Source organism: Caenorhabditis remanei, chromosome III, assembly GCF_010183535.1.
Source record: "Caenorhabditis remanei strain PX506 chromosome III, whole genome shotgun sequence".
NCBI classification, from domain to species: Eukaryota; Metazoa; Nematoda; class Chromadorea; order Rhabditida; family Rhabditidae; genus Caenorhabditis; species Caenorhabditis remanei.
This window is the reverse complement of record NC_071330.1, coordinates 3,501,871-3,515,193: the sequence shown is the minus strand read 5'-3', so window position 1 is coordinate 3,515,193 and position 13,323 is coordinate 3,501,871. Positions and strand designations below refer to the sequence as shown.

Here is a 13,323-nt window from a genome sequence, read left to right as displayed (position 1 = left end):
TGTTGACTGCATCTGCAACAGTTGGTTCGCGTTGTCTGTAGATGGCTCCGTCGAAATCTAGAGTATCGATCGAAAGGTTATGAAAATGTTGTTTTTTTGGACATCACTTGTTTCAAATTGATAAAAATAAATTTAAACTTTTCAAAAACATCAAATGTTGAGTTTAGGTGGTAATTACAAAAAGATGAATGAGGAATCATGTCTCCCAATTTTTTTTAAAATTGCCGGAAATAGGAAAACTCGAGAATTTCCATAATTTCATTACCGGTTGATCAAAAGTAAGGCGTATAGCATAGTTGTACGGAATGCCATTTTCCGAAAAACCGGAATCCGGAATCCGGAACCGGAATCAAAATTTTCATTTTCCGGAATCCGGAATCCGGAACCGGAAAGAAGTTTTTCAAATACCGGAATCAAAATTTTAATTTTCCGGAATCCGGAATCCGGAACCGGAATGACGAAAAAACCCGGAACTCCGGAATGATTCGATAAATTTGCAAGGCCAAGTCATTTTTTCGAGTGTTTTTAATGATATATAAAGTTTGAAACTACTTTTGAGGATCAAAACCGAAAAAGAAGTAATGCAGTTGTCCTTAAAACTCAAAAAAATTTTAAAATTTAAACTTCAGAATTCCGGAAAAAAATTCAAAAAACCGGAATCCGGAATCGGAATGAAAATTTTCATTTTCCGGAATCCGGAACCGGAACCGGAATGTCAAAAAAAACCCGGAATTGCGGAATCCGGATTCCGGACAACTATGGCGTATAGTATTTTTTGAACTTTTTGATAAATAGATCAGTGGTTTGGGCATTCGGAGTTTTAACTATCAGTGTTTAACTATCAGTTGTATGTTTTGTTACGACGGGTGCTGGATGAATGTAGTATTTTGTTTTGGAATGGGTCGGACAGTGTGAACTTCTTTTACCAAAAAATTGCCGGTAAGAAGTTTCTGTCTTGCTCAACGCAATCGGACGTTTTGCAACCAGGAATTTCTGAACCGGACATTTCAAAACCGATAGCTCAGCTGTTTTTATGCGCGAGCAAAAAACCAACAAGGCGATCAAGGGGTTCGATACGGTCCGCGTCAGAAGTTGGTCGGAAGTTGGCCGGATTTTGATTGACTTTAGACTAGCGGTCTTCTCCTGGATACGAACAACTTCCGCGCTAAACCAATCGGCGACTGTCAAGTGGATATCTACTCTAGGTTCTATGATTCTTCTACTATAAGTATTGACGCTGTGATCCTCGTTCTCCCATACTTCTTCTCGGTTGCCTTCTACTTCCTTATCAAATTCTCACTCATCCAGCTCTGATTCTTCCTCGTTATAAAAACTGTCGTCCTTTTTTTTTGGACCGAAAAAAATTTGAATTTTTTTGTCTAATTATAATTTTAATTGAAAATAAACTCAAATGGCATTTTTTGGTATAATTTTCGACAAATTTTGATAATTCTTTATTATTATGACGATTTTCCAAGAACACTGTTTTTGACATCTGGAGCTGTAGCACAGTGTACGGGCTGTCAGAAACAAATTCATCATAATTTTTTATTCAAACAAATTTTTTGAAACAAATAGCTCCAATAGAAAAATTTAAGGGTTTTCGAACTTTAAATCAAGATCGGAAAAAATCGATTATCGGAAAAATCAGGGATGGAAATTTTATTTTAAAATTACTGACAGGAGACACAGGGTCATGAATAGTCCAGCATTTACGTTCTTGTAAATTTAGCGCGAAATTCAAAACATATAGATTCAATAACCAATTTAGTGAGGCGATCATGTTGATTTTTTTTTCTTTGATAAATCCGATCTTTTGTGCGAAGTTTTACCGTGAATTGCAAACCAAACAACGTACGAAGCGACTCTATTGGTAGCCTGTCAATTGGTGTGCAAACGCGCTTCAGTATACTGCAGGTTTCGCGGCAGAAATATTTGAATTCATATGGTCCATATATGACCCTGTGAGGACGGGAAAGAGAGATAGAAGGGCACTTGTTCTTCCGATGAGATCGCTTCAGAAAATACTGCACGAAAATGATTGCCTGAGCAGATAGGCAATCGATTTCTTACGATATTCTGATATGGAATTATACAAACACGGTTTTCTGAGACTAAATTTTTTGCTCATATTACATTATATTTCATTTGCACTATTTTAATATTTTTTGTAAACTAACTTCCTTCCAAAAAATTGGTCTTTCTCAATATTATTTCTTTTCAAAACTATTACTTATCTTTTTCAACTTTGAACAAAACAATTTAGGTATGCGATTTGTCTGAAAAGTATCGTTTGCATACCACCTCGGAGTATCGTGATTTGTTTTTATAATCTTCGCTGATTTTTCAACTTTTTCAAACTTTCATTGTTTTAAAGGTTATTTTTTGTGGTTTTCTTCGATTTTGATTCAAAAATGACTCAAGTTGTATTTACTTTAGAACTCATGAAGCCATGGTATTCAATTCAACTCCCATGCGAGCCGAACTGTGAAATTTGTTCATGGGTGAGTTCAAATCTCAAACCTTCAATCTTTATTTTATCTTCAGGAATCTTATCGTAGAATGTTGGTGGACAAATGTATGGAAGAATATATAGAAGTTGATAGAAGAACGACTCGTCTGGAACGGTTCGAAGGGATTTGCTATGCTAGTCCAACAACTTATGAAGACATAAGAGATGAACTCATGGAAGCGAGCGTTAAAAACATTTTGAGTGATTTGGAGTTTTTAGAGGAGTGGAATGTCGTTTTGGAGAAGAGAGAAAAGCGATACGGTCTTAAGGTTTGGGGAGAAAAAAACGGCATTCGAAAATCGGAGAAAAATTGTAAGAAACTGTGGAGGAACATCAAAATTACATGGAAGAGAGTCAGTTATAAAATATTCCAAAAATGATAGTGCTATTAATTGCATTGACTACTATTGGATGATACTTAAAACTTCGGTCGTCTAGTTTTATTTCAACGATGCTTCTTATGGATTTTCTATGAACCTTTGTTTTATTACTAAATGCTTGTTGAAAGGAGGACTGAAGTCATATTTTTTATTTCATATTCTGATACTTCAGAAAATTCTGAGCAACTTTCATCATTGGAGCATATGCTAAAAATCGCTCCAAATGCCCTAATTTCACGTTTTCCCGACTCAAATTGAGCTTTCGTGGAAGAGTTTTCCCATGTGTATTTTTGCCCCGTGTAGTCCTCTCGGACAAAATGATTTCTTTAATTTCTTGATTTCTCGTTTTCTTGCTTTTTTCAACAAATTTTCGTGTTTTTTTCCTTTTTTACGATATAAATTGAACGATATAAATTGAAAGAAACACGAAAATTTGTTGAAAAAAGCAAGAAAACGAGAAATCAAGAAATTAAAGAAATCTTTTTGTCCGAGAGGACTACACGGGGCAAAAATACACATGGGAAAACTCTTCCACGAAAGCTCAATTTGAGCCGGGAAAACGTGAATTTAGGGCGCTTGGAGCGATTTTTAGCACATTCTCCAATGATAAAAATTGTTCAGAATTTTCTGAAGTATCAGAATATGAAATAAAAAATATGACTTCAGTCCTCCTTTAAGTTCAATTTATTAGAGAATCAATCTGCTTCAAATTATTCAACCTAAACGGATTTTATAACATTCTTTAAATAAAGCGTTTAGGAGCTGTAATGTTTTCGTTACTTCAGTTTTTTGAAGGTACTCAGAACTTTGACGATTTAAAAAAACATCATAAATTACATAGTTGTCAAGGCCCGGGCAGGCCCAGCAAGGCCCGGCAAAGCCCGAAGGCCCGGGCCGGGCCGGGAGGAAATTTTCAAGACCCGGCTTCAAAAATGATATTTTTTTTCCCAAATTTTTTTTTGAAAATTTTTCAATTTTTGATGCTTTTTCAGAATTTCTCCTAATTCTCAATGATAGTCGAAAATTTGGCGAAAAAAATTCGAAAATTCGAAAAAAAATTGAATTTTTGAATTTGGCGCCAATTTTCCGGGCCTTCAGGCCGGGAAAATTCAAGATGAAGTTACAAAGTTTTATATGGCTAGGAAACAGAATTTTAAACAACTGGCGTTCGCAGTAGCTGATTTGAAGACGTCTTTTCTTTTGTGTGCATCTTCTCTGGAACGTGCCCTTTTTCACTAAGATCTTCCTATTCAAAAGCGATAAAACTGTTTTATGGCCCATGAGCCCAATCCAAAATAAAATAATTTTCTGATTTTTTATTCAAGATCAGGGAAAAACTGTTATCAAATCAAAAAACCACTGAACAAAATTTTTATGGAATCTTATTTACAGGATATTTCAGATTCTTTTCAATACGAAAATTCTGCAAAACCGATCGCTTTGAACGAAATTTGTTAACACTGCTTGAAACTAAATATGATCTTTTCTTGTCCATTTTCAGACTTGCAAAACATCAGCCCGGTGGAGAAGTTTGCCGGCCCGGCCCGGTCCGGCCAGCACGGAGTCAAAACTTTTTAAAAACAATTTTTCACAAAATTTATCGAATTTTTTGAAAATTTACATTAATTTTCATTAGATGCATTCTTTCTTTCCGACATGTTCACGGAGCAGTTTTCGGCTCCACAGACGATCATCAATCTGTCGGGAAGTGCCACATGTATCGAGTCGTCTGATCATCCGATTGATGTGGAGGAGTTGGATACACTTACTGCCATTAATATTGAGAAAGGTGAGATTGCTATGAGGGGAATGTTTAATTTGAAAGATAGAGGTATGGTTAGGAAGCTAACACCATTGGGATTCTGAAGCAGGTTTTAGATTGTGGATAGGACGAAACTGAGCCGAGATGCAAATTTTGGCAGGGACAAAAAGTCTCGCAACTCGGTTCAAAATGGCTCTAATCAAAATGTGAAACTAGAATCTGAATTCTTAAAACGTTAGCTTTCCCGTCATATAATTTTCTTAACAATCACAAAAACGTTAGTTGACCGAAAAGCTGAAGTCGCGAAGATTCTGAATCTGTTTTCAGAATTTTACAAACATCAAAACCATACGACATTTGAACGCTAATCAAAATTTGAAAGAGATTCTGAATCGTCGTAACCATAGCTTACCAGTAAGAATTAGAGTTTTGAGAGTTCCGAATCTGTTTTCAAAATTTGAATAGCAACGAAATTATCCGAGATACAAGCCTTCCACAGGGGTGCCAGGCGTAAGGTCCGTAACAAAGATTTGAATTTTATCCGAGTCGCGTTGCGTACGCGCCGCGGTTTTTATCAAAGACACGACAAATATACGGTAAACTCAAATTTGGCACTCAGCCAAGTCTTTTTTGCACTGTGCTAACCGTTTTGCGACGAAGCGCGTTTACGCCAGCTTACACCTCGCACTGCTGTGGAGGTCCTTAACAACTGCGCTCTACCGTAATCCTGTTGAGACTGCCCGGTTTTGATTCCCTCCATTTTCCACGCTATTTCTTGTTTTGGCACACTGTCGAATTCTGAAAATCAGTTTGGAAACAACTTTTTTTATTCCGTTTTCAAATATCCCACTCAAAATCTCATCCCAAAAAATAATAGCTTTATGTTATGTAGATTATAAGCTCCCCGACTCCGCCCACAAATTGTGTAGTTTTCTTCTTCCAGACGTGGTCACCGCCGCTCCAATCGGTTCGATGACTGGATTCGTTGAGGAATACAAACGTGGACAACAGAACAAGGGATGCTGGCTGACAAACTATGTGTGCGGTGGACCCGAGAAGCCACTCGAGAAGCAATCGATAAGATCTCGTCGTTCTGCGTCGAGAAGTGGCGGATCTGCAAAGAGTTGTCGTACTCAGGCATCACGCAAGAAGAGCAAAGAAGTCAATGTGTGTCTCGAGGCGACTCCGTGTGGTGGCTCCACGATTCAGACATAGATCACCTGAATCGGAGGAATGAAATCTCATCTGAAAAGGGTTAACAAGGAAAAATAGGAAAAAATAAAGTATTATGTGTAGAGACCGCAACATTTTTTTCAAACTCGTTTTTTCATAAAAATTTCCATCCTGACCTTTTCTTCAGGTAAATGGAAGTATATTCCCAAATTTTTTTCCGAAAATATTCACTCTCTCCGAAGTTACAGGACCTTTTAGTCAGTCATGGTTTCTACTGAATTCTCTTGGAGAATTCTTTCGTTTTCCTGACCACGCAAAAAATAATTTCTATTTTCACGTTCAGTCAGTCAAATTTTTGCAAAATTTGGGAAAGTTCGAACCAGAAACTTTTTGATTCAAAACCCAGCGTGTTATCCACTGAACTAAATGAGCACAAATGTGACGCTGATAATAGGAAAATATATTTTTGACGTGATTTTTTAAAATTCAAAAGAATTTTTTTGAAGGATATTCAGCATATATCGAGATAAAACATCAAATATCTAAAATTCGACAGCTCAAAATTTTTTGTTTCCAAGTGGATCTAGATCGAAATTTTGCGTAGAATCTGAATCCGTCAAGAAACGATGCGTGTTTAACCTCCTTTAACCTAAACTGTCGGGAAAACTGATTTTCTTTCTGTGTCTGTTGTCTTCCGACACAGAGGAAACTACATTTTACAAATCAATGAGCTTCAAAATTTTGGCCCCAGGTACCTGAAGAGATGTCCAAAAAGAATATGTAAGAAAATAGATATGTTATCACAGAAAGTTTTTTGATGTGATGTCTTGCAGTTCAGATGGCTCCCAAAAAAATTCGACAGCACGAAAATCGAATTTTCTTTCAAAACCTATTAGAGTATGTCCAGAACTATCAGGAACTGTCAAAAAATGATGCGTGTTCGACCTAGAACAAATTAAACGTGACATTTTTCCGAAAAAAGCAAAACGGTTTTCCAGTTTTCCGAGAAAACAAAACATTTGGGTGAAACGAAAGTGTGTTCATTGAATTCTACGTACTCGATTACATAGGGGTCAAAAGTTTACATTCTGTTTTAGCATACTGAGCTCTCAGGGCAGACCGTCAAATATTCTGATAATCTCCCCATGACGCCCCAAGAGAAGAAAATGAAAAACTCCGCCCACGTTCATTGAGGTCCCTAATTATGTGTGTAATTTAAAACTGGAGAAATTTATTGGTTACATCAAGATTCAAAAACATTTTTCAGACGGGAAACTCATTTCGAGTGTCTCTTGCCACTTTCGCAACTAGTGATACACGAAATGAGTTGGGTGGGGAATTCTGATTAAAAGTGATCGGGAAAAATTTTAAACATTTGACAGGATTGGGGGGTTTTTCGAGAGTTGCGCGCTCGACGCTGTGTGTATTTTATAAATAATCAAAAAAAAGTTAGTCGGGGTGAGGAAGGAGGAGAAGACAATCGAGAGGAAAAAAGTAGATTCACAGAGAAGGAGAACAAAAAATGGGTGATTTGAGGAGAGGGGGTTGGAAAATACATAAATCGGGCCACGAGAAGGAGAAAAAAGAAGAAGAAATCGAAGAGATTATGGTAGTAGTATAGACAAATTACGGAGATGATTAAACATATGATGCCGCACCGAAATGCTGAAAAAGATTCAGATTTTCGGGGTGGTGGGTGGAGAATCGGGCAAGATTACATGAATCTATGAATCTACTTTGAAGGGGACAAAAAACCAATTGGATGACATTAAAAATTAATAAGACACGCAGGGAAAATGAACAAAAAAGTATCAGTTTACGAACACCGGGTTCTGAAAAAAAATGGGGGGCGGGGCTAAAATGATAGAGGACTATCTAGCAAATGATTGGGTAAAATGATGAAGAACTGTCAAAAGTCTGAATGATTCGAAAATTGAGCAAATGGAGAGTTTGGTCCATTCGAGACTTGTGACACGACGAAAAGGGGCGGGGCCTCGAGATATCGGGAAAATGGGCGGGGCTTCTGAAGGCGGGAGAAAGTTGGAAAAAACAAAGTTGCCAAAACTCTAAACTCCGCCCATTTTCACCGAAAAAAGGACTAAAGCAAAAAAAACGCTCTGTCGCTAAAATAAAGAGCTTGCTTTCGACGAAAAAACTTGAGTAAATTGGGTGATGAGTGCACAAAAAACTGGGGCGGGGCGTCTACTGAAATGAAACCATCTAGAAGCGATTTGCGTTGAAAAAACACGACACAAAATCACGACACTTTTCTACTTTTGTGTATTGATGTGATGAAAATTGATTGGTGGTGAGTTGGGATGCATGGGGGGAAATTGATGGATGGAGCAATTTGAAGAACAAAAAAGAGAAAAACACAATGGGGATGGAGAGAGAGCAAAAAAGCGAGTAGTCTAGCATGGTCTAATTTTTGTCAGAGAAATTCCAGAAGTTTCAGAGGAAAAATCTTGGTTTTCAAGCTACAGATTTTTTAGGCCATGGCCTAGAAAATCCCTACAAAAACCGAGATTCTCTGAAATTCTCGAAAATCCCGGACAATCTCACAAATGTACTTATTCACACTTTTTACATTTTGTTATACAACAGACGCGATTGATGATGGGGGCGGAGAAGAGAAGAATGGAAGTGGGTGCAAAATTATAAATGAAAAAAATTAGAAAAATTATAGAAATTTTTTCGACAGACAGAGCCAGCAGAACAGAGCCCAGACAGAGCCAGCGGTCAATAATCAAGTATGGCACCGTTGTGTTCTCACCTATAACAAAAGTTATGATTCGGAAGCTGGAATCGCTCCAGAAATCATTTTTATATCGATGTTACAAAAAGTTCAATATGAGCTACATATCGTATTTTGATTGTCTGGAAACCTGGAAGTTGGAATCACTGGAATATAGGAGACTTATTAATGACCTACTGTGCATATACAAATCCCTCATATCTAAGGAGATATGCACTTATGATAACCTTCGTACGTATTATCCTGATGTCGCCAACTTACGTAGGCACAAATATTACATTCGGTGCGCCTTAAAGAATACATCCAATCAACGTTCACAATTCATTGGTAATCGTGCATTAAATTGGAATGAACTTCCTGAACATGTTTTCCCCGTTAAAATTTCTTCCCGGTGTTTTGAATCTAATATTGCCAAACTAAATCTTACTAAATATCTTACCCTCAATACCCATACCATCTAATTCTGTGACCCGGTCTAATTTAAATCTCACTCAACTCCTCTTCTGAATGTAACGTGTCAGTGACTTGTTCCTTCGTTTCAAATAAAATATAATAAAAAAAGCGGTGTCTCCAAACCCTCATAATTCTGCTCAAAATTGTCGTAGAACCATCATCTTACCACCATTCGAACGATACTGAATTGATGCTTGCTCGGGTCACATAAAATCAGAAATCAAGTCATTTGCTACAAAATGGTCGTAGATCAAAAATTCAAAGCTTGCTTAACACTGCGTACAAGGCAAAGCCCGTCTAGAGGAGCCCGCTGGGAAGCGGGGGGCGCTAGTCGTTTCTTGTGGTAATATATCGTAAGTTTCCTTTGCTTGTAAACGAATTTTATTCATAGAATCGTAGAATCGTTAAAATAAAAACAAGTAATCAGTTTAACTTTAATCATCAACTTCAACTTGTCCGCAGATGAAGATCAAACAAAAAGATTTCAGCTTCAACCAGGTAAGACAACGAACATTTTCCGTGCAGAAGTTCTGAAATTGAAAATCAAAATTCAACTCTGACTTCGCGAAGTATCACGGTGAGTGAACATGTGACACTCTCAAACTAGAAAAAAATGTGGCATAAACTAACGATGAAACCGGGTATGATGAGAAGGACAATTCCAAGCAGTCCTGTAGCGACACCGGTCCAAAATAGAACAGGTTTTGGTATTCCAATAGATTTTACTTCAGCGATGTCCATTGTTCCTAAGATTCCCAAATTCAAGCCCATCACAGACAAAAAAAACCCAGCCAGATGAGCAAGGTCAACCTGAAATATTTTGATGAAAAGGCTAGTCTTTTGCTATCTGGTTTTTACATGAGATTTTCGGTTCTGAAGTCTGCTAGGCCTCGACGCACTACAACGTCTTTTGTTTGCATCTCTTTCCCAAACATGATTTCGAATGCTTTTAACTTTCCTCGCATTAAGGCGAGTTCTGAAAAATACTAATTAGATTGTTTTTTCATAACTCAAAGTAGTCCATCAAAAATCGCCTCTTAAATTGGTAACTTCTCCGTGTGCTCAGTTTTCAAACAGGTTTGTTGTCACAATTTTAATTAATCTCACATAAGTGAAACATCTCTCGAACGGAATCGGGAAATAAACCAGAATTGTTCTTTACTCACGGTGATTGTCTTGGTCCCTTGATTTTTGCGATATGACTGAAAATTCGTTAAATGACGTTTTTGAAAAATATTGCAACACACGGTCTCCCAGTCTGCAAAAAGAACTGCAAGGAAGTTTTTGATCTACTATCACGAAACCAAATTTTTGAGAAAATTGCAGGTGTGAAACTTTACTACTTTAGTACTTAACGTAAAGCTCAAGGTCGGAAGTAAGAAAATTTCAGTTTTAGAGATAATCTGAATGCATTATCCACCCATTCAATAGAAAAATCTTAGTTTCTACAAGTTTCTCAAAAATTTCGTTTTGTGAAAGTTGATCAAAATTATCCTTGCAGTTCTCTTTGGGGCCTGGGAGACAGTGCAATACTCGACAATTTACAACTTACGCAGATAGAGCAGATTGTTTTCCATACACAGATTGAAGATGCCTGAAATTTTCTGTTAGGAAATATTTTCCAATTATACTTACTGAGCCAATTGAGATGAAGATGCAGGCACTTGACTTCTAAATGAAGACATTTTATAAATAAAAAAGCCGTATTTCATAGTTTGAACATGAGCATCAAAATTTCTGGTATCGAATAATGAGAATCCGAGGTTTTCCGCTTCAGTTTTTTTTCAAAGGTTCCCTAGATAACTCACTCTGGAACAGTTCCCGCCGTTTCGCTGAAAGAAAATTGAGATTTTTGGAATAAAATTTTTAGTTTAAAATCTTTAGAAACAAGAAACAGAAATACTCACTCGACAACGTGTACTTGAAACGAACTAGAACTATCATCGCTGAAAATTAGATATAATCTACCATTCCCATGAAGGATTTCAGCTGTGAAAAGTGAAACAGAAACGATTTTCTCATGGAATGAAGATGGCTGAATGAGGATAGCAGAAAGGGGAACTTACGACATTTTCAAGAAGAGTAAATCAATGAAAGGAGCAAAAAGAAAAGAACTGATATCGTTGCTTTTGTAGGATTTTTTGCATCGTCATTTTTGACACGTCAGCCTGTGGAAAAAAAAACAGGAAGAAAGTTCAGTTCACGTAAAAAACAAAAAGGAGCTTGACCATGATATTAGTATTATTTGAAAATAGTTATTGGCGTTGGTTATGACATGGTACATGTAGTGCATGAATCTGGAAGTATGTTGACTGCATCTGCAACAGTTGGTTCGCGTTGTCTGTAGATGGCTCCGTCGAAATCTAGAGTATCGATCGAAAGGTTATGAAAATGTTGTTTTTTTGGACATCACTTGTTTCAAATTGATAAAAATAAATTTAAACTTTTCAAAAACATCAAATGTTGAGTTTAGGTGGTAATTACAAAAAGATGAATGAGGAATCATGTCTCCCAATTTTTTTTAAAATTGCCGGAAATAGGAAAACTCGAGAATTTCCATAATTTCATTACCGGTTGATCAAAAGTAAGGCGTATAGCATAGTTGTACGGAATGCCATTTTCCGAAAAACCGGAATCCGGAATCCGGAACCGGAATCAAAATTTTCATTTTCCGGAATCCGGAATCCGGAACCGGAAAGAAGTTTTTCAAATACCGGAATCAAAATTTTAATTTTCCGGAATCCGGAATCCGGAACCGGAATGACGAAAAAACCCGGAACTCCGGAATGATTCGATAAATTTGCAAGGCCAAGTCATTTTTTCGAGTGTTTTTAATGATATATAAAGTTTGAAACTACTTTTGAGGATCAAAACCGAAAAAGAAGTAATGCAGTTGTCCTTAAAACTCAAAAAAATTTTAAAATTTAAACTTCAGAATTCCGGAAAAAAATTCAAAAAACCGGAATCCGGAATCGGAATGAAAATTTTCATTTTCCGGAATCCGGAACCGGAACCGGAATGTCAAAAAAAACCCGGAATTGCGGAATCCGGATTCCGGACAACTATGGCGTATAGTATTTTTTGAACTTTTTGATAAATAGATCAGTGGTTTGGGCATTCGGAGTTTTAACTATCAGTTGTATGTTTTGTTACGACGGGTGCTGGATGAATGTAGTATTTTGTTTTGGAATGGGTCGGACAGTGTGAACTTCTTTTACCAAAAAATTGCCGGTAAGAAGTTTCTGTCTTGCTCAACGCAATCGGACGTTTTGCAACCAGGAATTTCTGAACCGGACATTTCAAAAGCGATAGCTCAGCTGTTTTTATGCGCGAGCAAAAAACCAACAAGGCGATCAAGGGGTTCGATACGGTCCGCGTCAGAAGTTGGTCGGAAGTTGGCCGGATTTTGATTGACTTTAGAGTAGCGGTCTTCTCCTGGATACGAACAACTTCCGCGCTAAACCAATCGGCGACTGTCAAGTGGATATCTACTCTAGGTTCTATGATTCTTCTACTAAAAGTATTGACGCTGTGATCCTCGTTCTCCCATACTTCTTCTCGGTTGCCTTCTACTTCCTTATCAAATTCTCACTCATCCAGCTCTGATTCTTCCTCGTTATAAAAACTGTCGTCCTTTTTTTTTGGACCGAAAAAAATTTGAATTTTTTTGTCTAATTATAATTTTAATTGAAAATAAACTCAAATGGCATTTTTTGGTATAATTTTCGACAAATTTTGATAATTCTTTATTATTATGACGATTTTCCAAGAACACTGTTTTTGACATCTGGAGCTGTAGCACAGTGTACGGGCTGTCAGAAACAAATTCATCATAATTTTTTATTCAAACAAATTTTTTGAAACAAATAGCTCCAATAGAAAAATTTAAGGGTTTTCGAACTTTAAATCAAGATCGGAAAAAATCGATTATCGGAAAAATCAGGGATGGAAATTTTATTTTAAAATTACTGACAGGAGACACAGGGTCATGAATAGTCCAGCATTTACGTTCTTGTAAATTTAGCGCGAAATTCAAAACATATAGATTCAATAACCAATTTAGTGAGGCGATCATGTTGATTTTTTTTTCTTTGATAAATCCGATCTTTTGTGCGAAGTTTTACCGTGAATTGCAAACCAAACAACGTACGAAGCGACTCTATTGGTAGCCTGTCAATTGGTGTGCAAACGCGCTTCAGTATACTGCAGGTTTCGCGGCAGAAATATTTGAATTCATATGGTCCATATATGACCCTGTGAGGACGGGAAAGAGAGATAGAAGGGCACT

At 37.0% G+C, this 13,323-nt stretch overlaps 2 protein-coding genes across 2 annotated transcripts; one reads left to right on the top strand and one right to left on the bottom strand.

Moving 5' to 3' along the window:
* Positions 1-2,414: 2,414 nt before the first annotated feature.
* GCK72_008842 (uncharacterized protein) lies at positions 2,415-5,869 on the top strand (the record flags this gene model as incomplete). Its single annotated transcript, XM_053727077.1, has 4 exons — positions 2,415-2,504; positions 2,548-2,824; positions 4,529-4,681; positions 5,547-5,869. 4 exons carry the CDS (start codon positions 2,415-2,417, stop codon positions 5,867-5,869), a joined length of 843 nt encoding a protein of 280 aa, XP_053586654.1.
* A 3,600-nt stretch (positions 5,870-9,469) lies between these two features.
* Positions 9,470-10,720, bottom strand: GCK72_008841 (uncharacterized protein; the record flags this gene model as incomplete). The annotated part of the gene is made up of 5 exons (XM_053727076.1): positions 9,470-9,565; positions 9,666-9,845; positions 9,894-10,011; positions 10,202-10,237; positions 10,671-10,720. The coding sequence occupies 5 exons, from the start codon at positions 10,718-10,720 to the stop codon at positions 9,470-9,472; spliced, it is 480 nt and encodes a 159-aa protein (XP_053586653.1).
* Between the last annotated feature and the right edge of the window lie 2,603 nt (positions 10,721-13,323).